General features: G+C 34.4%; 1 protein-coding gene across 2 annotated transcripts in view; it reads left to right on the forward strand.

The window, feature by feature from the left end:
• The first annotated feature begins 472 nt into the window (after positions 1 to 472).
• Positions 473 to 27,505, forward strand: part of LOC131946980 (dynein axonemal heavy chain 7) — a 46,024-nt gene continuing 18,991 nt past the window's right edge. For both annotated transcript variants that reach the window (XM_059308042.1, XM_059308043.1), the window contains exons 1-47: positions 473 to 597; positions 943 to 1,123; positions 1,455 to 1,593; positions 1,710 to 1,818; positions 2,004 to 2,108; positions 2,194 to 2,272; positions 2,680 to 2,878; positions 3,048 to 3,167; positions 3,385 to 3,568; positions 3,855 to 4,034; positions 4,339 to 4,497; positions 4,729 to 4,842; positions 4,949 to 5,076; positions 5,233 to 5,443; positions 5,577 to 5,669; positions 5,940 to 6,086; positions 6,293 to 6,429; positions 6,692 to 6,827; positions 7,043 to 7,306; positions 8,464 to 8,612; positions 8,865 to 9,010; positions 9,187 to 9,314; positions 9,596 to 9,702; positions 10,226 to 10,424; positions 10,864 to 11,025; positions 11,137 to 11,328; positions 11,714 to 11,823; positions 12,082 to 12,250; positions 12,502 to 12,604; positions 12,725 to 12,852; positions 13,031 to 13,243; positions 13,708 to 13,941; positions 14,281 to 14,394; positions 14,507 to 14,656; positions 14,878 to 15,060; positions 15,217 to 15,396; positions 15,701 to 15,832; positions 16,244 to 16,339; positions 16,612 to 16,737; positions 17,114 to 17,311; positions 17,704 to 17,859; positions 18,601 to 18,769; positions 18,974 to 19,100; positions 19,270 to 19,486; positions 19,821 to 19,964; positions 20,079 to 20,251; positions 27,150 to 27,291. In XM_059308042.1, the coding sequence (XP_059164025.1) occupies positions 583 to 597; positions 943 to 1,123; positions 1,455 to 1,593; positions 1,710 to 1,818; positions 2,004 to 2,108; positions 2,194 to 2,272; positions 2,680 to 2,878; positions 3,048 to 3,167; positions 3,385 to 3,568; positions 3,855 to 4,034; positions 4,339 to 4,497; positions 4,729 to 4,842; positions 4,949 to 5,076; positions 5,233 to 5,443; positions 5,577 to 5,669; positions 5,940 to 6,086; positions 6,293 to 6,429; positions 6,692 to 6,827; positions 7,043 to 7,306; positions 8,464 to 8,612; positions 8,865 to 9,010; positions 9,187 to 9,314; positions 9,596 to 9,702; positions 10,226 to 10,424; positions 10,864 to 11,025; positions 11,137 to 11,328; positions 11,714 to 11,823; positions 12,082 to 12,250; positions 12,502 to 12,604; positions 12,725 to 12,852; positions 13,031 to 13,243; positions 13,708 to 13,941; positions 14,281 to 14,394; positions 14,507 to 14,656; positions 14,878 to 15,060; positions 15,217 to 15,396; positions 15,701 to 15,832; positions 16,244 to 16,339; positions 16,612 to 16,737; positions 17,114 to 17,311; positions 17,704 to 17,859; positions 18,601 to 18,769; positions 18,974 to 19,100; positions 19,270 to 19,486; positions 19,821 to 19,964; positions 20,079 to 20,251; positions 27,150 to 27,291 (7,047 nt within the window). In that variant the 5' untranslated portion in view covers positions 473 to 582. The remainder of the gene's footprint in view (positions 598 to 942; positions 1,124 to 1,454; positions 1,594 to 1,709; positions 1,819 to 2,003; positions 2,109 to 2,193; positions 2,273 to 2,679; positions 2,879 to 3,047; positions 3,168 to 3,384; positions 3,569 to 3,854; positions 4,035 to 4,338; positions 4,498 to 4,728; positions 4,843 to 4,948; positions 5,077 to 5,232; positions 5,444 to 5,576; positions 5,670 to 5,939; positions 6,087 to 6,292; positions 6,430 to 6,691; positions 6,828 to 7,042; positions 7,307 to 8,463; positions 8,613 to 8,864; positions 9,011 to 9,186; positions 9,315 to 9,595; positions 9,703 to 10,225; positions 10,425 to 10,863; positions 11,026 to 11,136; positions 11,329 to 11,713; positions 11,824 to 12,081; positions 12,251 to 12,501; positions 12,605 to 12,724; positions 12,853 to 13,030; positions 13,244 to 13,707; positions 13,942 to 14,280; positions 14,395 to 14,506; positions 14,657 to 14,877; positions 15,061 to 15,216; positions 15,397 to 15,700; positions 15,833 to 16,243; positions 16,340 to 16,611; positions 16,738 to 17,113; positions 17,312 to 17,703; positions 17,860 to 18,600; positions 18,770 to 18,973; positions 19,101 to 19,269; positions 19,487 to 19,820; positions 19,965 to 20,078; positions 20,252 to 27,149; positions 27,292 to 27,505) is intronic.

Consider the following 27,505-nt stretch of genomic DNA (forward strand, 5'->3'; position numbering starts at 1 on the left):
GCTTTCACGGTAAAGGTTAGAGGTTGGGGGAAAGGGGGGTAGTGTTTTAATTTAAAGCAAATATTTTCAGTGGCAGCATTGGTACTGTCGAATTCACAAATTATGAATTACTGAAAAGTAGAAAATAAAACAACTAAATAGCGGCTTATGATACGCCGCGGGTCGGCTCGTTAGAATTATTTTGCTAATCGAATAGTTTACATTCAGTTTCAAATATATCGAGATTCTAGGACTAGGTCACATGTAAAACTGATAGTCGGCTTTTCACTTTGTTATAATAAGGTTTCAAAACAATAGCGATTGTTTTCTAAATTAGAAATTTTCACAGTTAAACCATGTTAAAATAGTTTTAAGCAACTCATAGATAGACTCATCATACATTCTAATTCAAATAAACTTAATTTTGGCTTTTAAAATAAACTCTCGTTTTATTTCACGAGCACGGCACCTAGCAACGGGACTTGCAAAAAGGGTGCCATATTGTTTATTGTGGTGATCAATCTACGCTGGCAACCCTTGCTAGCGGGAATTAGAGAACATTAATGAATAAAGCTAATACATAATTTTACCGTCGGTTGGAATATGGAGCATGTAGTTGTAAGTTTTACGATAATAGTTTACGTTGTGTTTTTAAATTAGAAGATACATTTGATTTTGATAAATTATTTAATTATTAAAATAAACAGTAGGGCCTACTGAGTAGGCCTAACGACTACTAACGAGCCCTTATTATTATATTTTTTAAATTTAAATTTTCAATACAACACAAAATATTCTAAAATGAAGTTTGAAAATCTTTCTAGATCTAAATCTTAGAATGTCCTACATCTAAATTTAATTATTGATATTAAAATTTAATAATAAACTGCACTTTATTCACAACTTTATTGTTAATTAATAATTAATATTAATTTTATTTTAAAATTATTCCAACCAATGTAGAAACTGCCCCATATAGGACCAAGTAAGGGAAAGGCAACAGATGAACCAATAAGATTTCTCCCTGCCTTGCCAACATCAAGAGGAAAGCCAGCATGGCAAATAAATCAACCAACTTTTATGCTATCTAGTCGCAACAATGATGAAACACCTGAGCGCATTGACTTTATAGGTGAAATAACAGGTGTGAATCACAAACATTTTACATTTTGTCACCTCGTTTAAATTTTTTTTGGCTAGACCTGTATTGAACTTTTGAAACAGATTTTAAAACTGTAATTTACACATATTATATTAATCTTAATAAAATACTTTTTTACAAAGTAAAAAATGTTTAACCTTGTAAAAAAATATTTTAAAAAATAGAAGCTCGATTTATACAATCTCATTTTACAAATTTACAACTTGAGGTAAACTTTAATCTTTAATGCACAATTCTTGCAATTGATTAGAATAAATAATATTTTAGCATTTTTGTTCTTTCTGTTTACTGAAGTTAAAAAAAATACTTTTAGGGGATGCCAAAAAGAATAAGAAGCACCCATTGAAGCTTAAACCCCTTGACCAAACACAGAAGAATGGAGATATTGACACATTCAAACAACCTAAAAGAGACAGAGAGAACTTTAGAAAGGCCTTGGTGGAAATCATTATGTGTGTTTTTTTTTCTTGGTGTTAAAATTTAGGAAAGTTAAGATAAAGTTGTATCTAATATGTTTAAAATGAAGTTAAGCAGTTTACATTATTTAATTAATTCAACATTTTTCTAGGGAGCAACAGGGGAGCCTGCCTAAAACAGCAGCAGACATGGTTGAAAATGGTGAAATACCAGATGTACCTAGAGTGCCCTCCCCTACATCAGCAGAAAAAGATGTTTTGGTGAGCTAAGTCATTTATTGATTTAATGATTACTCCCCATAACCTCTTACTGTAAAGGTTACATTTCACCATAATCTATTACTGTAAAGAACATTTATGTGGATGTAACATGACTGCTTACGATGTAGAGTCTACTTATTTTAAAATTAATTTATTATAGCCTGCATATTAAACAAATATTTCAGCGCTACTACTACTACATTAATCATGGCATAGACACTGAGCATGTTGCACCTATGGAAGACTCTTGGCTTGAACATGTTCTCAATCTTGTGTCAGATGACTTAAAGGTGAGTGGAAGAGTCCTCATTTAAAAAAAAAAAATTTCTAGAACATAAAGCAGTGTGTTCACATAGAATTTTTGTTCTGTCTTAGGAGGGTCATGCTGAAACAATTGAAAGCCTCTCAGATGAGATGAAAGAAGACTATTTGCTCAGTGTCAAGAAAGCTATAGGTAAAAATATTTAAAAGTTTTTTTTTTTTTACATGAAACAAAGTTTCATATATATGTGTAATGGTATGTATTAAGATACTAATGAAATATAGGCTACAAAACAATCATATCAGTATTAAAATCATTCTAAAATCTAAACAATTTATAATTAAACCTCACAGTTATGTTGTTTAAATAAATTATTTTGTGGAGTTTATTTGCCTTATATAATTTATATTCCGCTTACCATTTACTATTAAGTACTCTTAGGTAATTTATTGAATACATCTTTTAACTTCACACAATTTAATGACTGAAATTGAAAAGATTCCTGCTAATGTTTTACAGTGGACTTTGTGCTGAAGGATCCTTTAAGTTCACATAATTTAATGACTGAAATTGAAAAGATTCCTGCTAATGTTTTACAGTGGACTTTGTGCTGAAGGATCCTAGACAGCAGGATGATGACAAAGATGAAAAACTTCCACCTCACAGAGAGGAAATGGCAGTCAAGCCAAAACCATGGAACAAATCTTTTTTGGCTGCTTTGGAATACACATCAGAGCATCTCCATAACACCAATCCATGCATGATGCAAGTTCTAGACCTGTGGCACTTTAGCTTTGGGTAAGTTGTACATCCTAAATGTCAAGAATGCTTACATTTTAAAAACATTATTGTGATATTTGTTTTGATATGAATAGTAAAATGCATACATTAGTTGACTTGACATTTTATCTTGATTTATTTTGTTAAAGTTAAACTCAGATATTTAAAAGTGTTTTTTTTAATTTAGAAAGCTCAGATTTATTGACATTGAAGAGTTCCATTCAAGAGAAGAATCAATGGAGTTGGGCATCTTCCAAAACCTTTGCATGAGACATATTGAAGCAGCAAAAGAAAAATTACTCAAAAAGTATGATGGATTTGATCTTAATACAGATTATTATTTCATTTATTTAACTCAGTATTAACAAATTATTTGATAACTTTGATTAAAATGATAACTAGTTTAGACATTTTTAGGGATACATTAAAATTGATTGAATCAAATTTAGTAATTCATTTAGCCAGAAAAAAAATAAAAATATTTGTAAATCATTTAGAAAAAATGTACAAACTATTCTCAACAGATGGTTTATTGAAGTCCAGGGCATTTTCTACCAAGGAAACAAAAGAAAGCAAGTGCCTACCAGCCAAGAGCAAGAAAAACTCGAGTCTTTTTTCAACTGTGCAGCTACTTTGATGAGCCAGAACCTACAGAACCTGACTCTTGACTCCATAGATGACTACACAAATCTGCTTGTACAACCACCTGTAAGCTGGTGACATTCACAACTATTTTACAATTAAATAACTGCCATAACATTTTTTGAGAATATGGAAATTTTTTTTGAAAATAAAAATACATTAACATAGGACTTCACTGGTTTCCGAGCTGCCTCAAAGAAGCAATTAATCTATTTAAGTAGCCTAATAGTTTATCTAGCTTTTTATATTTCATTAGAAATCCCCTTATCTCCCTTTACACAAAATAGTTTTCTCTCTTGTGTTACACTTTTTTTTAAAAGTTTCAATAAAAATGACATTTTTATTTCCTCAGACTTCAGTTAGAGCTTATGAACATTCTGGATTTATTTTGCGTCTAATCTTGGAAGAAACTGAGATCAAATGTGAGCCCACCTTCAGTGATTTTCAGGTGGTGCTAGTCAATGTCTTTGATGTAATAATAAAGGCATCCAGGGACATCCCTCGCATTGAGACTAAACTCTATTCTGAATGGGTGAGAGATTCTTTTCTTTCTTGTCAAACTCAATAAAGTTTTCTCTATTGTAAAACTATAAAAATTAAAAAAAAACCTGTTTGTTGTAGTTGTGTTTCATTTGTGTTATATACTGAAGTTGGAATCTAATCTGTTAAATAGATTAGATTCTTTAATCATATCAAACCAATACCTAATAGAATTTTATTTTCCTTTTCACATTGATGCATGATAGTTCAAAATCAGTAACAGTAAAAAAAGGGTTAATTTAAAAACAATGTTTTTGTTTAAAATATGAATCCATTAAAATATTTTTCATGAGCAGAGTGGCAACAAAGCCAAGGCCTTCCTGCGCCCTGTTGTCCTTGATGAGATTCTTGATGTCCACAAGGCCAAGGTCAATGAGCTGATCATTCAGGAGAGTGTCAGGCCCACAGAACACACAAAGCACTATGAGAAGTATGCTCAGCTCATTAGCAGACAGGTAGGCCACACATCTGTTCAAATATTTTCTCATGACTTTTATTTAGAATAATTTATTAAGACAACTCCAACCTTTTTAAGAGTAAGTGATAAAATGCTGTTTGTTAGTGAGAACCAATAAAAAAAAAGTATTTTGTAGCTAGAGAGTGATTGTCCTTGTGAGAGGGAGCTCTCCTGGTTTGAAATTTAAAAAAAAAGTTTCTACCCAACTAATGTAAACATTTGTTGTCAGGCTGACGAGGATGTCACCAAATTTATTGAAGAGCAGCACAGCTTTGATGACTATGCTAAAGAGTTGTTGAAGTATGGCAAGCTGGTGGATGAGATTATGTACAACTCTGTCAAGGTCAGCCGAACATTTTGTAACACTGGTCTTTAATGCTATGTTCAGACTACGGAGGCTTTAAGCTGCTTCACAAATATCAAGCAAAATTAAAAATTTTTATTTGTAGGTTGTGAGGCTGGGGATGTTTGAAGTACATTGTGATGAACTAATTAGAGCACTGACCAAACGAGCTGAAGGTCTGCGCAGCCGTTTATTGGCCAAAATGTGTGAGGACCACCAGAAAGAAAACAAAAAGTAAGTGGCGGCTTGTTTAAAAATTGTTTGATTAAAATTATCAACCTAGTTAGATCCCTTTTGTAATATGTGATGCGTATTTAAATAAGAATTCGTTTATTTAGAAATATTTATAGTCAGTATGACTATCTTTTTAAAAACAAATCTATTGATCAGGCTTGTGGACCAGTACAGGGAAATATCTGACAAGGCACTCTCCACACCTGAAAACACAGAAAAGCTGGTAGAGCAAATGGCCTACATCAATAAATGTGAATCTGAAACCATATTCCTTCTGGAGAAACAGCTGATCCAAAGCAAGGACCGCCTGACTTTCCTCAGTGACCACGCCAATTTTTCACCAACTGAAACAAGACTAAATGCTGAAGTAATCTACAATACTCTTTTGTTTTAGTTTTAGCAGTTTATAAATAAAACTGTATTACAAGTTATAGTTACATTTTACTCTCTCTACATTATAGTTACTAAAGTAAGAATTTTGACTTTGTCTGATTGATTAGGTGTTTAAATGGAATCAAAGAATGCCCTTGGTATTTGAGGAATACAAACAACAAGCTAATGAGAAGAAGATGCAATATGAGGAAGCTCTTAAGGTATTTTATGATTGTAGATTTACACAAAATATCATTTTTTTTATTCATGCTTATTTTACTTCTTAGACTGATTAGAAAAATATTTGTACTGGTTTACTGATACCTGAAGTTATTGTTTCATTGAGGAAAAAATTTTGATTTTACAAGAGTTTTTTCCTATATTCTTCATTTAAATCTAAAGTGTAGATTTCTTGAACATTCTGTTTAAAATTGAAAAGTAATAAATAATACATTAGCAAAAAATTCTGATGCAAATAAATTTTATTTTAGCTTCGACGTGAGCGCTTCATTGAAGAATTGGAAAGTTATGCTAAACAAGTTGAAGAGTTCCAAGGATTTGGGGACATGTCAGAAATCAACAGATACCTTAAAAAAGCTCAGGCACTGGATAGCAAACTTCAAATTGCGGCTGACAAGGTAGCTGTATTCATTGTGGAATAGTGCCAAGAAATTATTTGTGTTCTTCTATTGCAGCCGTGTAATTTAATTCTGAATGTTGTTGAATTATAGTTTAATAATCATTACTATGGTTATTTTAAAGAACATCTAAATAATGGAATACTTATGAAAATCAACAAATGTAAAAAAAAAGTGAAATAAGTGGTTATATGATATATTTTTAGATTGATGCATTTAATACGGAGGAAGAAGCTTTTGGCTGGGATGTGACCACGTACCCCCAGCGTATGAACATCATCAACAACCTGAAACCTTATCAGCAACTGTACGAACTGACTGTTGACTTCAACACCAAACACAAGTCAGTTTAAATCATTGTTTGTTTTGTGAGAATTTAAGTTTTTCAGAGACTGTATGGATGGCCAAATAAAATTTCTAATGTGTTTTCAGAGACTGGATGGATGGCCAAATTAAATTTTTAATGTGTTTTTCAGAGACTGTATGGATGGCCAAATTAAATTTCTAATGTGTTTTCAGAGACTGGATGGATGGCCAAATTAAATTTTTAATGTGTTTTCAGAGACTGGATGGATGGCCAAATTAAATTTCTAATGTGTTTTCAGAGACTGGATGGATGGCCCTATGAATGGAGTTGACCCAGATGTTGTGGACCAAGAAGTTGGCAACTTCTGGAGGTCATTGTACAAACTGGAAAAAACATTTGATTCTGTACCTGCCGCCAAGAAAATAGCATCAAAGGTAATCTTTCACCAGTATTAAACAATAGAAAAATGTTTATATAAAAATAGGTTTTTAAATATTTGCTTAATGTCTATTGAAAACTGAAGTCTGTTCTCCCTTTCTACAAGTATATAAATAAATAATTTCATACTTTTAAAAGAAATTTTAATAAAATTTTAATTTTTCAAATTATATGAAATTACAATTATATTTATTACTGCTCTAATGTAAAGGTCAAGGTAAAAGTGGAGGAGTTCAAGGACCACATGCCTCTGATTCAAACACTGTTCAACCCTGGCCTAAGGGAGCGTCACTGGGCTCAGATCTCTGAGATAGTGGGCTACAACATGCGTCCTGATGACTCCTACTGCCTGAGCAAGCTGGTGGATATGAACTTGGATCCTTTCATCCCCAAGTTTGAGTCCATATCTGAGTCGGCCAGCAAGGAGTTCTCACTGGAGAAAGCCATGCAGAGCATGAAGAAAGAATGGGCACCGGTAAGACCAATTTTAACATGTTGATTGGATTGAAGTTTTGGGTGCTAGAATTTGTCTAAACAATAATTTAGAAACATGAACCATGCAATTTGCTTTTTTGGTTTACTTGTTTAAAAAGTATATTTTTAAATTGACATTTAATGCTTATAATCAGGATGAAGTTGATTCACAGCCAGTAAGTATGTGTGTATGAACATAAATGGTTGCTTCACGTCTGATTCAAATCACCTATATCAATTACTTTATTGATGAATGAAAGAAGTGGTATCCACATGTGTATTGAGTCCTGCATGCATCTAGGACAGCAGATGTTATGTCACTAGAGTTATGTCCCCGCGGAGATCGCAGACACTACACAAAGCAACACAATGCTACTTTTCTGTTGTGGGCCGTCATAAAATGATATGTTGTTAGCCTATTAATTTTCAGCCTGTTTTCCATCTACTATCTGCACAATGAAGCTGCTCTAATGTTTTAAATGGATGTTTCATCCCACTTCTTTTAAAATATCTCTGGTTAAAATTAAATGTTCACATGTGTTATTGATGCCTAATTGATCCTAATTTTGCATTTACTTAAGACAACTAATGATATAATGCATGAGTCACTCTTACTAGTGGGAGCTGTGTGAAATCTTCTCAGTATAAATATTTGATGTTTTTGTTTCACTGGTATTTACTTTTCATGTTTTTATTGCCTCTGTCAATATAGTCTACTACGAAAATTATTTTGAAATAGCAGTACTTGTATTTGTATATTATTATATCTATTGTAAAATTTAAATAGATTTGTAAAACTAAAAAAAAAAAAACAATTGTTAAGCATTAAAGAATATTTCATTTTTTTTCTTAAAATTTTTTTCAAGAAGCATGTACTTAACGTTTCATCATCTCATAATAAAATTCCAAATAGCATAATATTTAATTTTTGTTGTATAATGTAATTAAATTCAGTTCATTATTTTTAAAATTTTTGATATCCATAAAAATTTCAAATGATAATAGAGAACTTACCAATATAAGTTCACTGAATTTTTATAAAAAGCTGTTTTCATCAACACGTTATACACGAATATATTTACATAGATAATTTTTGGCCACCATAGTTAAAGTAAGCAATGCTATCATTGTTCTAGTGCAAAATTTTCTGGTCCACAGTTTGAGTTTGTAGTCATACCATACAGAGAGACAGGGACGTCAATCCTGTCTTCCATTGATGACATTCAGCAACTGCTGGACGACCACATCGTCAAGACACAAACCATGCGAGGCTCCCCCTTCATTAAACCATTTGAACAAGAAATTAAGTAAGTAAAAGTCTGGCTGCATTATCTAAACAATTACATTTGATGCTCATCAAGTTTCATGTTTTAATGTTGAACTATCACTTTCTGTTACCTTAAAACTGTCAAACTAAGGATATCCAGGAATATGTGATTTAAAATTGGCTAACGTTATTACGCTTTTATTACCTTTAGGAATACAAGTTTAGTAATTTTTTAACTGTTCAGACTGTAATGCATTCATTTTTAATATGGATTAAACACTGTGGGTTTCAGGGAATGGGAAGGCAAGCTGATGCTGTTGCAGGATATTCTGGATGAGTGGCTCAAAGTTCAGGCCACCTGGTTGTACCTAGAGCCCATCTTCAGTTCACCTGATATCATGGCTCAGATGCCGGAGGAAGGGAGGCGATTCGCCACAGGTGGGTTACACTCTAAAACTTTTACTGATCTGGTTCAGTGGTATATTTAAGCTTTTAATTTTTTTTGGTAAACAGTTGGTCATATTACTTAAGTTTTAAAAGATACTTTTAAAAAAAAATGTTTTATTTGTAAAATATACCTAATTAAAAAAAACCTTTAACCTTTATTTTACAAGTTGACAAAAACTGGCGAGACATCATGAAATCTGTAAACATTGACAAACACGTGTTGGCCGTGCTCAATATTGACAAGATCCTAGAGAGATTGAAGAAATCCAATGAGCTTCTTGAACTTATCCAAAAGGTTCCTTTTTGCTTTTTATTTAGTGTGAAACTAATAAAATTGTAATTAACACACATTTAAGTGGTATAGTCTTATACAGACTTATGAAATAAAGCATGTAAATAAATAAATTCATGAGAAAAGGGTGCTAATTTATAAGATTCAGCTAGTCTCCTAAGTTAACAATTCACCTAATTATTATTTGAAAATCTCTGAGTTGAAATTGAGGACTATAATTAAATCTCTAGATAGACTTGATTAAACTAAGTTTTGTTGATTGTTTTTTTTTGGCATTCTCTTAGGGACTGAATGAGTATCTGGAGAAGAAACGACTTTACTTCCCGCGTTTCTTCTTTCTCTCTAATGATGAACTTCTTGAGATTTTGTCTGAGACCAAGGATCCCACACGGTAAGGCTTTACACACTGTCATAGTTGGCATCCTCTGTATTGGTTTAAACTGTTTGTCTGATCTTGAAGTTTTCAGCTTTGTTAATGATGATTTCTTTAAGTTTAACCAGTAGTCCTTGGGTGATGATAGATCAACTGTAAACTATCCAAAATGTGTTTCTGAGAAATTTTTTGTGTGGATATTAGAGAGCTTTGTTTATTATTTCCTGCAGTTAAAAAAACAGTTTAAGTAGCCTACTTTAAAGTTAGACTTTTTTTAAAAAACACGTGTGAGCGAAAATTCAAAAGTAAAAAAATATTCATCCTGCTTAATTTTTTAAAGCAGTTAATTTTGAGTGATGAATTAATATGTATGACGTTGATTTAATTTTACAGTGAATGTCAGTTTTTGGGCTAGTTTCCATGTTAATTAATTGAAATGTTACTATGTGATTACAATTGAATTGCACCAAAATAAAAATAAACATATCACCAACTAAATGTTTGTACAAAATCAATTTCAATGAATTTATTTTACTCACAGTGTACAACCACATTTGAAGAAATGTTTTGAGGGCATCGCAACTCTGGAGTTCACTGATGTCCTAGACATTACCCACATGAAATCAAGTGAGGGTGAAGTTGTCCTGCTCAAGGATGTGATCTCTACCTCCAAGGCCAGAGGTCAGGTGGAGAAATGGCTGCTGGAGCTAGAGGCTGACATGGTTGGCTCTATACACAAGGTACAACACTAGACAGACAACCACTTGTACAACACTAGACAGACAACCACTTGTACAGTGCTAGACAGACAATCACTTGTACAACACTAGACAGACAAGCTAGTCAGATTTAACTGGCTAAATGGCACATATTATGTTGATACAAAATACAAAAATATTTCCCCTTTGGGACAATGAAGAACTAAGGGGAAGAACTTGTGGAATAAAAAAGAATAAACAAATATTTTAACTTTAAAACTGTAATAAAATGATTAACACATATTTTTACTTGAAAACTATACTAAATTATTTAATGAGTTTTGTTAACATATTAAATTTCTAGACTTTTTTTGGTTTATCTAAAATGTAATAGTTTTCATCCTTTTAAACAACATTTCTAGCAGTAATTGGGCCAAAAGTTGTTTTTAATTTTATTTCTTTTGAACCATTTGTAACTTAGGTGATTGGAGAGTCCATTCTGGCCTACAATACAAGTCCTCGCCGTGACTGGGTCAGGAACTGGCCAGGTCAAGCAGTTTTGTGTGTCTCACAGAAATACTGGACATCTTTTATCCACGAGTCCATTCGGATAGGACATGAGTCCCTTGCTAACTACCTTCAAGTAAGTCATCCAACATACAAGTCTATTCATGCAGTACATCAAAATTTCACTATTTTTTTATAAATGAAATTGAATTTGATTTTTTTTCAAGGTTTTTATGTTTTTCTTCAGCTAAACAACACGCAGATTGACGAAGTTGTGGCCCTTGTCAGAGGGGACCTGTCCAAGCAGAACCGTGTGACCCTGCAGGCTCTGATTGTGCTGGACGTCCACGCCAGGGACGTGCTGGCCACATTGGTTGATGACAAGGTCTCCAGTGAACTGGACTTCAAGTGGCTGAGCCAGTTGCGCTATTACTGGGAGGTAGGGATCTCAAATCGTGTTTTTACAGTAGTTTAGGGGAGGTAGGGATCTCAAATTGTCTTCAGACAGTAGTTTAGGGGAGGTAGGGACCTCAACAGTAGTTTAGGGGAGGTAGGGGCCTCAAATTGTCTTCAGACAGTAAACAGTTTAGGGGCCACTATTTGAATTTTATATGATACTGTTGGGCTTTTATCTTAAGATGTACTCTTCAGTATTTTGTCAGATATGTTGTTTCTATATTGTCTGATTATTTAAAAAAAAACATAACTTGCAATGTGAACACAAAAGCCTCAAATAAATTATTATTTGTAATTATTTTAATACATAATGTTTGATTTAGAAGCTGAATATGTAGTAGATTTAATTATTATTTTTATTTTGAAAGGAAAACCAAATGGTGACTAGAATGATCAACTCCAAACTGCCCTATGGCTATGAGTACCTTGGGAACTCTGGACGTCTGGTCATCACCCCCCTGACTGACAGATGCTACAGGTTTGTTTCAGCACGTTTCTTGTTCCTAAATTTAAATAAAACCATCATGCTTGTTGTTGATGGATTGACAGATGCTACAGGTTTGTTTCAGCAAGTTTTTTGTTCCTAAATTTAAATAAAACCAGCATGCCAGACCTCAGTTCTTTTTTAACTACTAGTGGGAGAAATTTTAAAATCCTGTAAAATTTCCCAGAACTTTGTTTACATTTCCTGTAACTTTTCCCAAAACTTTGTTTACATTTCATGTAATGTTTCCAGAACTTTGTTTGGGGCACTTCACCTTCACCTTGGTGGTGCCCCTGAAGGCCCTGCTGGCACAGGAAAAACAGAAACAACCAAAGATTTGGCCAAGGCTGTAGCTAAGCAGTGTGTGGTTTTTAACTGCTCAGATGGACTGGATTACATTGCTCTTGGAAAGTTTTTTAAGGTACAAATAATATAGTTTATAGGCTTTTTAAAAAGATTATTTTTCTTTTTAAAAATTAGAAAATAATGATTATTAATTTTTTAAAATAATTGTGCACTAGTCTTTTATCTAGTTACAATTGTTATAATAGTTATATTACAAATTATTTTTAAAGTAACATTGACTACCATTAACTTTAAGAGTTATTAAATTATGGAGTAACATAAGTTGTTTCACACACATGCAAGGATATTTTTGTTTACTACCCATAGGGTCTTGCCTCTTGTGGCGCCTGGTCATGTTTTGATGAGTTTAACAGAATTGACCTGGAAGTGTTGTCTGTTGTTGCCCAACAGATCCTAACCATTCAAAGAGGTGGGAACTCGACATACAAGTTTATTATTTTACAAATTATGGGAATTTAAAAAAATGTTAGCAGCTAATACAAATATCTCAAGTTATCTTCACAGTACCAATTGTATATTTCTCTGGCAGGTATTTTGGCTGGCTCAGACACACTCATGTTTGAGGGAACAGAGATCAAGTTGGACCCCACCTGTTCTGTGTTTATCACCATGAATCCTGGCTATGCTGGCAGATCTGAGTTGCCAGATAATCTTAAGGTTTGAAAGTCAACATTGAAATTTCAATTTTAGTTTGAATTTGTTTTTAAATAATCTAAAAAATCTGAATTAATTATGTATTAATATACAATTTTTTTTAAAACTTAGAATTTATTAACTCTGTTATATTTGTGAAAATATGCTTGAAATAAAAATCTCTACTCTAAATTTTCTGCAGGCTTTGTTCAGAACAGTAGCCATGATGGTGCCAGACTATGCCCTGATTGCTGAAATCTCTCTGTACTCCTGCGGCTTCGTCAACGCCCGCCCCTTGTCTGTAAAGATTGTGGCTGTGTACCGTCTGTGCTCCGAGCAGCTCTCATCTCAGCACCATTATGATTATGGCATGCGTGCCGTCAAGTCTGTTCTCACAGCTGCTGCCAATCTTAAGGTGAGAAAACTTCTTGTTAAATAATTTGTGTTAGTTGTGGGTGGAAGTACTGCAGGTATTGCACAGTTTTACTGTTTCTAAAAAATAAATGTTGATTATTTTGGTGTCAATAGGGCAGACATTGTACAATTTTGCTGTTTCTAAAATTAAACCACACTTTGGAATTATGCGAATTTCATAAATTTAACCACCTGTAATTCTTCTCAGCAAATGTTAGGTACTCATTTTAGTTGGATGGGCTCTTGGACATTATAGATAATCCAAACTGTTAAAATCACTAATCTGTGAAATAAAAAATCACACTTTACTACACTGAATATTTCAACCGTAAATTAAAAATATAATCTAGTTCATCTAACTAGTATTTTAATAATTCAAATTAATTAATCAATTGATAGCCTGATACAATGAAAATATAAATATATTGATAAAAATGACTTTAAACATCTAAATGAATGTTTCAGCTGAAATACCCAGAAGAAGATGAAAACATTCTGATGTTGCGTTCCATCATTGATGTCAACCTCCCCAAGTTCTTGAACCATGACCTCCCACTTTTCCATGGCATAACCTCTGACCTTTTCCCAGGGATCAAACTCCCAGAGCCAGACTATGTGGATATTAATGCTGCCATCAAGGAAAACTGTGAGAAGGAGAACCTACAGTGCACAAATTTCTTCCTAGAGAAAATACAACAGGTAGCCATTTTACATCTTATCAAACATTTATGTCTGTGTAGTATATTTATTTTGTTAAATAGAAAAAAAACCACATTATATTTATAAAATTATTTTTTTTTTAAAATTCTGAGAAAAAACTTTAGTGAAACTTTTAGCTTTAGTTAATTTCTAATCCACAAAGTAGTCAAAATGTTAAAGAAAAAAATCAATTTACATTAAAAACCATACTTAAAAACAATTTTTTACCATGTTTTAAATATTAGTACTTAATTAATAATTAATCTCTTTATAAATCTGAAGAACTGTGTTTTAAACATTAGTACTTAATTAATAATTAATCTGTTCATAACTCTGAAGATCTATGAGATGATGATTGTCCGTCATGGTTTCATGATTGTGGGTGAACCACTGGGTGGTAAAACAAGCGCCTACAGGACCCTGGCTCAAGCCCTGGCTACCCTCAAGGAGAAGGTGATCTGCCTGTTTTCTGGTTGCTAAGTGTTTACCACAGCTGTGTACTTTTTCTTATCATAACTTTGTACTGTTTATATGGAGCTAATGACAATAATTTTAAACTATGCAGGACCTGATGAATGAGAACAAAGTACAGATAACAGTCATCAACCCTAAGGCCATCACAATGGGTCAGCTGTATGGTCAGTTTGACCCTGTTTCTCATGAATGGTCAGATGGTGTACTTGCTGTGTCCTACAGAGCCTTTGCTACATCCACTGTAAGTTTTAGGGCTTGGCTATTGTTCCATTAAGAACATATATGTTGTTTTTATCCATCTCAACTTTGTGTAAACTTTGCATAAATTAATGATTTGGAAATTAAATTTTTATTAATCAAATTCTGTTTTTGAATGCAGGATGTTCTTGTGGCATTCAACTGTGATAACAACTGTAAAATAATTGTCATAAAAACATAAAGTTGATATTTTTATGATTTTAGTCTGATGATCGCAAGTGGTTGATATTTGATGGTCCAGTTGACGCCATCTGGATTGAGAACATGAACACTGTGCTGGATGACAACAAGAAGCTCTGTCTGATGAGTGGTGAGATCATTCAGCTGGCCCCCACCACCAATCTCATCTTTGAGCCAATGGACTTGGAGGTGGCCTCCCCTGCCACTGTAAGTTTTTTATAAAAAATACACACAAAAACAATACTATTGTTACTGAATTTCTTTTTAAAAAATCAAGAAATGTTTTTAAAAGTTCTATAAATATGTACTTTAGGCTAAGGGACCAAAAACAATAATCATATGTTACTATGACTCCATTTCAAGGTGTCTCGTTGTGGTATGATCTACATGGAGCCTCAGACACTTGGGTGGCGCCCTCTAGTCAAGTCCTGGATGAACAAACTCCCATCAACCCTGTCAGAAGTTCATAAGGGAATCCTCAATGACATGTTTGAAAGATTTGTTGATGCCGGTTTACAGCTGGTTCATAGGGCAGGGGTCAAGGTTAGATTCACAATTTTGTTAAAACTTTTTTTTTCATTTTTGAATTTGTTAGTTAAAAATACAGAATTCCATAAGCTGTATTATTATGATTAAATAATGTACACATAAATTCAGAATGTGCTTATCTTTCTTACAGATAGTTTAGAAACTTTATTGGATGCTTAAATAAAGAAAAGCTGCATTGGTTTTTTTTATAAAATTATTGTTTTTTAAATTTCATTGCTACTCAGATATTTGTGAAATTATGTTTTAGGTTACGGACAATATACATAAATAAAAATATTGTAAATTGTCCCACCAACAGGAGTTATCTCCCACAACAGATTCCAATCTAGTGGTGGCGCTGATGAATCTGATTGACTGCCAGCTTGATGAATTCCATGATGAGGCCAAGATAGCTCAGCTAGAGGAGAGAGAAATCATTACATGGTTGGAGGTCAGTCTAATAAATAGATGATGTAATTTTAAGTCAAAGATAGCTCAACTAGAGGAGAGAGAAATTATTACATGGTTGGAGGTCTGTCTAATAAATAGATGATGTCATTTTAAGTCAGTGACATTTGTGATAAACATTTCCTACAATTTATTCACATATCCAGGATTTTCTAGCATTTTATCTTCCTGCATCAGGGTTAGTGTTTTGCTAGTTTGTGACATTTTTGTAACATCTTGTGCTTCTAATATATATCTCATTTTAATAAATGAAAATCATGTAATTTATGTTGAGGTAAATAAACTGTAAATTTCAGCTTACTAAGATTTTCAAATAAGACTGCATCTTACTGAAATGCACACATACAAAAAGTAAGAAAAGCCAACAACCAATGAAAATTCTTGTTATTTTTAGAGCATTTTCTTCTTTGCCTTGACCTGGTCACTGGGTGCCAGCAGTGATGACAAAGGTCGGCTCAGATTTGACAAGTTGGTCAGAGAATTGAGTTCTGTGAGTACTTTTAATACATGGTGGCCAGTTTTTACTGAATTGGGCAGCCTATCTTTATATAAAATATTTCCTTGTTAAATATTTTCTTTCATTATTAAATTTATCTTACATTTAAAAATTTGAAAATGAACAATATTGTCATCTAATGTTATTCATTGCATTTGGAAACGATTATTTATCTGTGACAATATTGTCATCTGTTATTCATTGCATTTGGAAACAACTATTTATCTGGTATTTAAAATGTAAAACTTGTGACTTCTGGACATTAGGGTGGAATGACAGAAGAGACCAGGAAAGCTATTGGCCTCGTTGATCTCATTGAGCCTCCAATGAAACCTTACGTTAATCCTCATCCACCCAAAGGCAAAATTTATGACTACAAGTTTGTGAAAGAGGTCTGTGCACTTTTTTCTCTTATAATTTTATACTAGTATACAAGATTTGGTTAGATAGAAATTCCAGTGGAATTATACATTAACTTTTAGAATTTTATATTATATTATCATTTAACATAAAAAACAAATCTCTCTTATATTTATACATTCTTTAAAATGGGAAAGCTGAGAACAATGTATTTTTAGAACCAATATGGCAGGAACTATAACAAATTATAAGTTAACTCATACAAATTATAAGTTAACTCATACAAATTATAAGTTAAATCATACAAATTATAAGTTAACTCATATAAATTATAAGTTAAATCATACAAATTATAAGTTAACTCAAATAAATTATAAGTTAACTCATACTAATTGCATCATTGGTCAGGGTTCTGGAAAGTGGGTGCCGTGGTCAGATGAAATCAAGGACACACCCCCAATACCTAAAGAAGCGCAGTTCAACGAAATCATAGTTCCAACAATTGACACTGTGCGCTACAATGCCTTGATGGAGATGATGATTTTACACAACAAGCCATGTCTGTTTGTTGGCCCAACTGGTACCGGCAAAAGTTGTTACATTACTGTAAGTTTTCATATGCCCCTTCATCACTAATGGTTTCAAATTACAGTATTGTGAATTAAAACTTTAGTAAGTTTGAAATAAAACTGAATTTTGTTAGAATTTTGCTAGCTTTTGTTTTCTATGAAAATAAATATGTATTAATATTATTGATGCTAAAAATTATGATATGTTTGTTCTAGGCATCATTGCTTCTTTCACATAACTTATATAATTAATCATTTATTAGTAGTAAATGTTATGAAAGTCTATAGGTAATGAGAGTTTAATATCTGCAAGTCTTTAGTTTGAATGTACCACACCTCACCTGCCTCCACCAATGTTACACCATCCTTCTATTGTGTCTAACTTCACCTGCCTCCACCAATGTTACACCATCCTTCCATTGTGTCTAGGACTTCCTGCTGAACCGCTTGAACAAAGACGTCTACAAACCAAACATCATCAACTTCTCAGCCCAGACCAGCGCCAACCAGACACAGAACATCATCATGTCCAAGCTGGACAGAAGGAGGAAGGGAGTGTTTGGACCCCCACTGGGCAAGAAGGCGGTACGATATGATTGATTACAATCTTTATGATTGCTTGAAGGAGTGATCTAGATTAAAATAATGATGATGAGTTTCTAGTAGTTCAAATATTACTTGGTTAGGATAAGCTTGTTATTTGTTAAAATTTTGGAGAATGGTCTAAATACCAAAAGTAGAACAATTGTAGAGAATATTATTTTTAAATAGTGAGCCATGAACATTTAGGCTTTTTTATGTGTCATTCTAGGAGTGAGATCCTTTATAAGAAAGCAAATATGAGCAATGTGCTTTTTGTAAGAAAAAAATGAGATACCAAACTGAACACTAGTTATAATTTTTGTCAAATACATTTCTACTATACTGTAATTGAGGTCTGTTTGTGGTTGACTATAAGAAAAAGAATTTTGTGAATATCTGTGTTGCCAGGTTGTGTTTGTGGATGACTAAAACAAAAAGAATTGTGTGAATATCTGTGTTACCAGGTTATGTTTATGGATGGCTAAAACAAAAACAATTGTGTGAATATCTGTGTTGTCAGGTTGTGTTTATGGATGACTAAAAGAAAAACAATTGTGTGAATATCTGTGTTGTCAGGTTGTGTTTATGGATGACTAAAAGAAAAACAATCTTGTGAATATCTGTGTTGCCAGGTTGTGTTTGTGGATGACTAAAACAAAAACAATTGTGTGAATATCTGTGTTGCCAGGTTGTGTTTGTGGATGACTAAAATAAAAACAATTGTGTGAATATCTGTGTTGCCAGGTTGTGTTTGTGGATGACCTGAACATGCCCCTCCAGGAGACCTACGGAGCACAACCCCCCATTGAGCTGCTGCGGCAGTGGCTTGACCACTGGAACTGGTATGACCTGAAGGACACATCTGGAATTAAGTTGATTGACATACAGTTTATGGGTGCTATGGGACCTCCAGGTCACTTGTCATTTTATTCTTATCTTTTCTATAGTTGGTAAACTTGTATTTAAACCCTAAGCTTTGATTTTTTTTCAAATAAAAAGCACAAAAATGTTACATTTGAAGCTAATGAGTATAAATTGTTTTTTCATACAGCTTTTTCATGCATATAAATGTTGCTATTATTTTAGTTTATTATCCAACAAATCACTCTACTTGTAGGAGGTGGTCGCAACCCAATCACTCCCAGATTTTTGCGTCATTTGAACACAATAACCATCAATGAGTTTGATGATGAAACCATGGTCACCATCTTCAAAAACATCATGGACTGGCATATCAGTGCAAGGTAAGTGCCTGATTTTTTAGAAATCTTCTGACAAAATTAAAATTCTTCTTTTGCCCAATATGCTGCAAAATGGTTATATTTTGAAATATTCTGGGTTAACAAACATTTTGTGGTGACTTCTGTTAACAACCATTCTGTTTACAACCCTTCTGTTGCCACCCATCTCCAGAGGTTTCAGCAACGAGTTCAAGCTGTGTGCCGAGCAGATTGTGTTAGGAACACTACAGGTGTACAAGGAAGCTCTGCAGAACCTGCTGCCCACCCCCGCTAAATCACATTACCTGTTCAACCTGCGAGACTTCTCCCGCGTCATTCAAGGTGTTCTGCTGTCAACACCTGACACCATGGAGGAGCCCACCTCCATGAAGAGGCTGTGGGTGCATGAGGTGTGTTCTCACTACTGTGGATGTTTTTTTTCTTTTCTTTCAACTCAGCTTTAGTTACAAGAAATTTTGAGATTTCACCTACTGTTGCAATTACAGAAAAACTTACCTTATTCGTATTAGTTTGCTGCGATTTTATAGCTTATATAAAAATGTCATATAATTATAAACAATAGACATTAAATCTCTATATAAAGTAATTTTGTTAATTTATTTCTACTTGACAAATTGGATAAAAAAAAATAGTATAGAAATTTATGTTTGAAATTTACAACACTTTTGTTCACTTAATAGACGTTTGTAGAAAGATATATTTTAATTTGTGTCTATTTTTCAGGTGTTTAGAGTTTACTATGATCGTCTAGTTGACGATGGAGACAGAGACTGGCTTTTTAAGACCACCAGAGAAATCATCAAGGACAAAATGAGGGAAGACTTTGATCATATTTTCAGCCATCTTGATGCAGATAATGATGGAAAAGTAAAATAATTTTTTTTGTCAAAAATAATCTGTTACAAAAATGTGTAAATAATGTAAATGCAAGCTAAAAAAACCTCAGCAAAGAGGGATAACTGTACACTATATCTTACCCAGGTGACAGAGGATGACTTGCGATCGTTGATGTACTGTGACTTTGCTGACCCCAAATCAGACTCTCGTAGTTATGTAGAAGTGCGGGATCTGGAAAACCTGCGTCACATCACAGAAGGTTACTTGGAAGAGTTCAACAACATGAGCAGGAAACCAATGAACCTCGTCCTCTTTAGGTGAGCCAAAACCTTCACTTTGTTCAGGCTACAGGCTAAAGTTTTTATATTCTTCCGTTTAACTTTCACGTGTTGAGTTTACAATTAATTACAAAAGAAATGTTATTGTAAGCCACTGTAGGCAACTGGAGGTAAAATACGTAAATAAATCCATACATGCTAGTAGATTAAAAGGTCAGCATCTTTCTACCAGCCGTCTAAAACCTTTAGAACTTTTGTTTGTTGTTGCTCAATAAAATACCAATCCCTTTATTGTTTGCCTGTTGAAAGGCAAGAATAATTTACTTTTATCACTTGATATTTAGATTAGTTGTTGAGAATGTTTTAAGAACATATTTCACATTACATACAACAATAAGTTTTTCATCAAACATGTATTAAAAACAACTTTTAAAAATACTCCAAACCTTAGGTTTGCTGTAAACATTTTTTTTTCATAACTTTACACCTTTAGTTTTCTATTTAAAATGTATTGTTGCAATTCTTAACCTTACCTTTGCTATCAAGTGTGTTTCAAGAATTTTTTTTTAACTCCATACAATGTTTTCAACTGAACATATATTAAACATGTATTGTTGTAACTCCACCCCATTGAGCATATATTAAACATGTATTGTTGTAACTCCACCCCATTGAGCATATATTAAACATGTATTGTTGTGACGCCACCCCTAAGGTTTGCCATTGAGCATATATTAAACATGTATTGTTGTGACTCCACCCCATTGAGCATATGTTGGCTGGTACCAAATTGTTGATTCTTAAGTAAGCATGTTGGCTGGTATTATATTGTTTATTTTTAAGTAAAATGGTAACTTGGGTGCTTATTAAAGGGGTTTAGGTGACTATGACTAGTTACAGAAACCCAAGGGGTTAATCTAAGATATTGGGGATGAACAGGCCAGGGGAAATCTAAAATTTAATTAAATGTTATTGGCTCACTCTGGTCGTTAATGGCTGCGAGCTCTATGCAGGTGCATGAGTGACACGTAATGATGGGAAGACACCCGCGGTGATTTATGTCTAAAGTTGAGTTCGGACATGCCGCTGGACGTCCCGGTAGAATCATTACTCAGGATCTCTGTTGTGGTCAGTTGTCAGGTGTGAAACGCGGCGGGAGTACCGCGTGGTCGTGCGTTAGCTCGAGCGGTGTATGACACGATCGTTAGCCCTGAGACAACGTGAAGATATATAGCGGTCAGTTATCGGGTGTTCAACGCATGGGTGCATAGTGACCGGTGTTATCTCGAACGTCGAGAGATGGTACGGAGCCCAACTCGGGTTCTATAGCTCTAGGGAGATGATAAGGGGGTGAGACTAACCTATATATGAGGAAGGGCGACTATGTTGGGGTCTCTTTTTCTCTGACAGACACATAGGCTAGACACCATGGTCTAGGCCTCGGATGGTGGCAGCCTTGAAGGCTGGCCACTAAGGCTGGATTATTGGCCCAGCCGATGTTTTGTTGCTGTACATATGTGCTTCGTTCCAGATATTTACATATGTGACCTATGTTTATACATGTGACCAATGTTGTACCAGTGGCCAACGTCTGCCGTGTAGATATGTTCTTCGTTCCAGTGGCCATTATCTTTGTGGCCCGATGTTGTACCAGTGGCCAGATGTTTTATTCCAGTGGCTGGAAATCTTCCTGCCGTGTAGATATGTTATTCGTTCCAGTGGCCATTATTTTTGTGGCCCGATGTTTGTACCAGTGGCTCAATGTTTATTTCAGTGGCTGGAAATCTTCCTGCCGCTTGAGTGTCGAGCTAGATTGTTGTGAGTACTGATGAGTATTCATAGATGGACTTTAACCATGTTTGATTAGTGGAATCAGAATTAGTGATGATAACATTTACCCGTGCGATTCTGGGATTATATAACAGTGCAAGTAGTAAAGTTAGAACTAGAGACGATGACATTTACGTTTTTGATTTTGAGATTACATAGCAGTACAAGTGAAATTAGGACTAGGAAGAATAACTTTGACAAGTGTGATTCTGAGATTACATAAGCAATGCAAGTATTTAAGTTAGGACTAGAGGAAATGACATTCATATGTATAAATTCTGAGTTGTGTAAATGTAGGTTTGCTATCCACACTTATATATGTGTTTTCTATGAATTAATGTCAGTAACTACTGTGAATAATTCCACATCGAAATGTAAGTTGATTATTTTTTGTCTTTTTTACTTGTATTAGAAATTCAAGTGCTGTTTTCTTGAATATAAAAGACTGGCCAGGTCTTATTTGTATTGTGTCTTTGCTTTTAACATATAAACCTTTGTGACGTCAAAGATAAATAAATGCATTTTATGTGTGTTTACTATGTTTTATTTTTAGTTTAATATTGGTGTTGTTTAGATGTAAATTAGTTTTGCTCAGGTCTATTAGACCCCTTTGTCACCACGCAAAGGTGCACGGATGAGTGAATAAGATCAACTTTCGGTTTAAACCCCCCTAACACATATATTAAACGTGTATTGTTGTAACTCCACCCCATTGAGCATATATTAAACAAGTATTGTTGTAACTCCACCCCATTGAGCATATAATAAACATGTATTGTTGTAACTCTACCCCATTGAGCATATATTAAACATGTATTGTTGTGACTCCACCCCCTTGACCATATATTAAACATGTATTGTTGTAACTCTACCCCATTGAACATATATTAAACATGTATTGTTGTAACTCCACCCCATTGACCATATATTAAACATGTATTGTTGTAACTCCACCCCCTTGAGCATATATTAAACATGTATTGTTGTAACTCCACCCCATTCAGCATATATTAAACATGTATTGTTGTAACTCCACCCCATTCAGCATATTTTAAACATGTATTGTTGTAACTCCACCCCATTGAGCATATATTAAACATGTATTGTTGTAACTCCACCCCATTGAGCATATATTAAACATGTATTGTTGTAACTCCACCCCATTGAGCATATATTAAACATGTGTTGTTGTAACTCCACCCCATTGAGCATATATTAAACATGTATTGTTGTAACTCCACCCCATTGAGCATATATTAAACATGTATTGTTGTAACTCCACCCCATTGAGCATATATTAAACATGTATTGTTGTGACGCCACCCCTAAGGTTTGCCATTGAGCATATATTAAACATGTATTGTTGTGACTCCACCCCATTGAGCATATGTTGGCTGGTACCAAATTGTTGATTCTTAAGTAAGCATGTTGGCTGGTATTATATTGTTTATTTTTAAGTAAAATGGTAACTTGGGTGCTTATTAAAGGGGTTTAGGTGACTATGACTAGTTACAGAAACCCAAGGGGTTAATCTAAGATATTGGGGATGAACAGGCCAGGGGAAATCTAAAATTTAATTAAATGTTATTGGCTCACTCTGGTCGTTAATGGCTGCGAGCTCTATGCAGGTGCATGAGTGACACGTAATGATGGGAAGACACCCGCGGTGATTTATGTCTAAAGTTGAGTTCGGACATGCCGCTGGACGTCCCGGTAGAATCATTACTCATGATCTCTGTTGTGGTCAGTTGTCAGGTGTGAAACGCGGCGGGAGTACCGCGTGGTCGTGCGTTAGCTCGAGCGGTGTATGACACGATCGTTAGCCCTGAGACAACGTGAAGATATATAGCGGTCAGTTATCGGGTGTTCAACGCATGGGTGCATAGTGACCGGTGTTATCTCGAACGTCGAGAGATGGTACGGAGCCCAACTCGGGTTCTATAGCTCTAGGGAGATGATAAGGGGGTGAGACTAACCTATATATGAGGAAGGGCGACTATGTTGGGGTCTCTTTTTCTCTGACAGACACATAGGCTAGACACCATGGTCTAGGCCTCGGATGGTGGCAGCCTTGAAGGCTGGCCACTAAGGCTGGCCACTAAGGCTGGATTATTGGCCCAGCCGATGTTTTGTTGCTGTACATATGTGCTTCGTTCCAGATATTTACATATGTGACCTATGTTTATACATGTGACCAATGTTGTACCAGTGGCCAACGTCTGCCGTGTAGATATGTTCTTCGTTCCAGTGGCCATTATCTTTGTGGCCCGATGTTGTACCAGTGGCCAGATGTTTTATTCCAGTGGCTGGAAATCTTCCTGCCGTGTAGATATGTTATTCGTTCCAGTGGCCATTATTTTTGTGGCCCGATGTTTGTACCAGTGGCTCAATGTTTATTTCAGTGGCTGGAAATCTTCCTGCCGCTTGAGTGTCGAGCTAGATTGTTGTGAGTACTGATGAGTATTCATAGATGGACTTTAACCATGTTTGATTAGTGGAATCAGAATTAGTGATGATAACATTTACCCGTGCGATTCTGGGATTATATAACAGTGCAAGTAGTAAAGTTAGAACTAGAGACGATGACATTTACGTTTTTGATTTTGAGATTACATAGCAGTACAAGTGAAATTAGGACTAGGAAGAATAACTTTGACAAGTGTGATTCTGAGATTACATAAGCAATGCAAGTATTTAAGTTAGGACTAGAGGAAATGACATTCATATGTATAAATTCTGAGTTGTGTAAATGTAGGTTTGCTATCCACACTTATATATGTGTTTTCTATGAATTAATGTCAGTAACTACTGTGAATAATTCCACATCGAAATGTAAGTTGATTATTTTTTGTCTTTTTTACTTGTATTAGAAATTCAAGTGGTGTTTTCTTGAATATAAAAGACTGGCCAGGTCTTATTTGTATTGTGTCTTTTGCTTTTAACATATAAACCTTTGTGACGTCAAAGATAAATAAATGCATTTTATGTGTGTTTACTATGTTTTATTTTTAGTTTAATATTGGTGTTGTTTAGATGTAAATTAGTTTTGCTCAGGTCTATTAGACCCCTTTGTCACCACGCAAAGGTGCACGGATGAGTGAATAAGATCAACTTTCGGTTTAAACCCCCCTAACACATATATTAAACATGTATTGTTGTAACTTCACCCCATTGAGCATATATTAAACAAGTATTGTTGTAACTCCACCCCATTGAGCATATAATAAACATGTATTGTTGTAACTCTACCCCATTGAGCATATATTAAACATGTATTGTTGTGACTCCACCCCCTTGACCATATATTAAACATGTATTGTTGTAACTCTACCCCATTGAACATATATTAAACATGTATTGTTGTAACTCCACCCCATTGACCATATATTAAACATGTATTGTTGTAACTCCACCCCCTTGAGCATATATTAAACATGTATTGTTGTAACTCCACCCCATTGAGCATATATTAAACATGTATTGTTGTAACTCCACCCCATTCAGCATATATTAAACATGTATTGTTGTAACTCCACCCCATTCAGCATATTTTAAACATGTATTGTTGTAACTCCACCCCATTGAGCATATATTAAACATGTATTGTTGTAACTCCACCCCATTGAGCATATATTAAACATGTATTGTTGTAACTCCACCCCATTGAGCATATATTAAACATGTGTTGTTGTAACTCCACCCCATTGAGCATATATTAAACATGTATTGTTGTAACTCCACCCCATTGAGCATATATTAAACATGTATTGTTGTAACTCCACCCCATTGAGCATATATTAAACATGTATTGTTGTGACGCCACCCCTAAGGTTTGCCATTGAGCATATATTAAACATGTATTGTTGTGACTCCACCCCATTCAGCATATTTTAAACATGTATTGTTGTAACTCCACCCCATTGAGCATATATTAAACATGTGTTGTTGTAACTCCACCCCATTGAGCATATATTAAACATGTATTGTTGTAACTCCACCCCATTGAGCATATATTAAACATGTATTGTTGTAACTCCACCCCATTGAGCATATATTAAACATGTATTGTTGTGACGCCACCCCTAAGGTTTGCCATTGAGCATATATTAAACATGTATTGTTGTGACTCCACCCCATTGAGCATATATTAAACATGTATTGTTGTAACTCCACCCCATTGAGCATATATTAAACAAGTATTGTTGTAACTCCACCCCATTGAGCATATAATAAACATGTATTGTTGTAACTCTACCCCATTGAGCATATATTAAACATGTATTGTTGTGACTCCACCCCCTTGACCATATATTAAACATGTATTGTTGTAACTCTACCCCATTGAACATATATTAAACATGTATTGTTGTAACTCCACCCCATTGACCATATATTAAACATGTATTGTTGTAACTCCACCCCCTTGAGCATATATTAAACATGTATTGTTGTAACTCCACCCCATTGAGCATATATTAAACATGTATTGTTGTAACTCCACCCCATTGAGCATATATTAAACATGTATTGTTGTAACTCCACCCCTAAGGTTTGCCATTGAGCATATATTAAACATGTGGTAACTCCACCCCTAAGGTTTGCCATTGAGCATATATTAAACATGTGGTAACTCCACCCCTCAGGTTTGCCATTGAGCATATATTAAACATGTATTGTTGTAACTCCACCCTCAGGTTTGCCATTGAGCATATATTAAACATGTATTGTTGTAACTCCACCCCATTGACCATATATTAAACATGTATTGTTGTAACTCCACCCCCTTGAGCATATATTAAACATGTATTGTTGTAACTCCACCCCATTGAGCATATATTAAACATGTATTGTTGTAACTCCACCCCATTGAGCATATATTAAACATGTATTGTTGTAACTCCACCCCTAAGGTTTGCCATTGAGCATATATTAAACATGTGGTAACTCCACCCCTAAGGTTTGCCATTGAGCATATATTAAACATGTGGTAACTCCACCCCTCAGGTTTGCCATTGAGCATATATTAAACATGTATTGTTGTAACTCCACCCTCAGGTTTGCCATTGAGCATATATTAAACATGTATTGTTGTAACTCCACCCCTCAGGTTTGCCATTGAGCATGTCTCAAGAATTGCTCGCATCATCAAACAGCCCAGAAGCCACGCCCTCCTGGTGGGTGTGGGTGGGTCAGGTCGTCAGTCCCTGACACGTCTGGCTACCCACATGGCAGACTACGATCTCTTCCAGGTAAAAAAACACTTTATCACTTAATCGTTTGGGGAAGCTTTTTTTTTAATGCAGTGCAGAAATAAATAAAAATCTCTGATAAGTATTTAAATAAAATTGGGTTTGCAGAAAATTGAACTAGTAATATTTTTGTGAAACTGATTTGTTCTCACTCTGTTATATTTTTTGTAGTTTTATTTGGTTTCTAACAAACATCTGTTTTCAAACCTGGCAA

This window comes from Physella acuta, unplaced genomic scaffold, assembly GCF_028476545.2.
Source record: "Physella acuta isolate Inbredline_101_S28 unplaced genomic scaffold, ASM2847654v3 ptg000579l, whole genome shotgun sequence".
In the NCBI taxonomy this organism is placed as follows: domain Eukaryota; kingdom Metazoa; phylum Mollusca; class Gastropoda; family Physidae; genus Physella; species Physella acuta.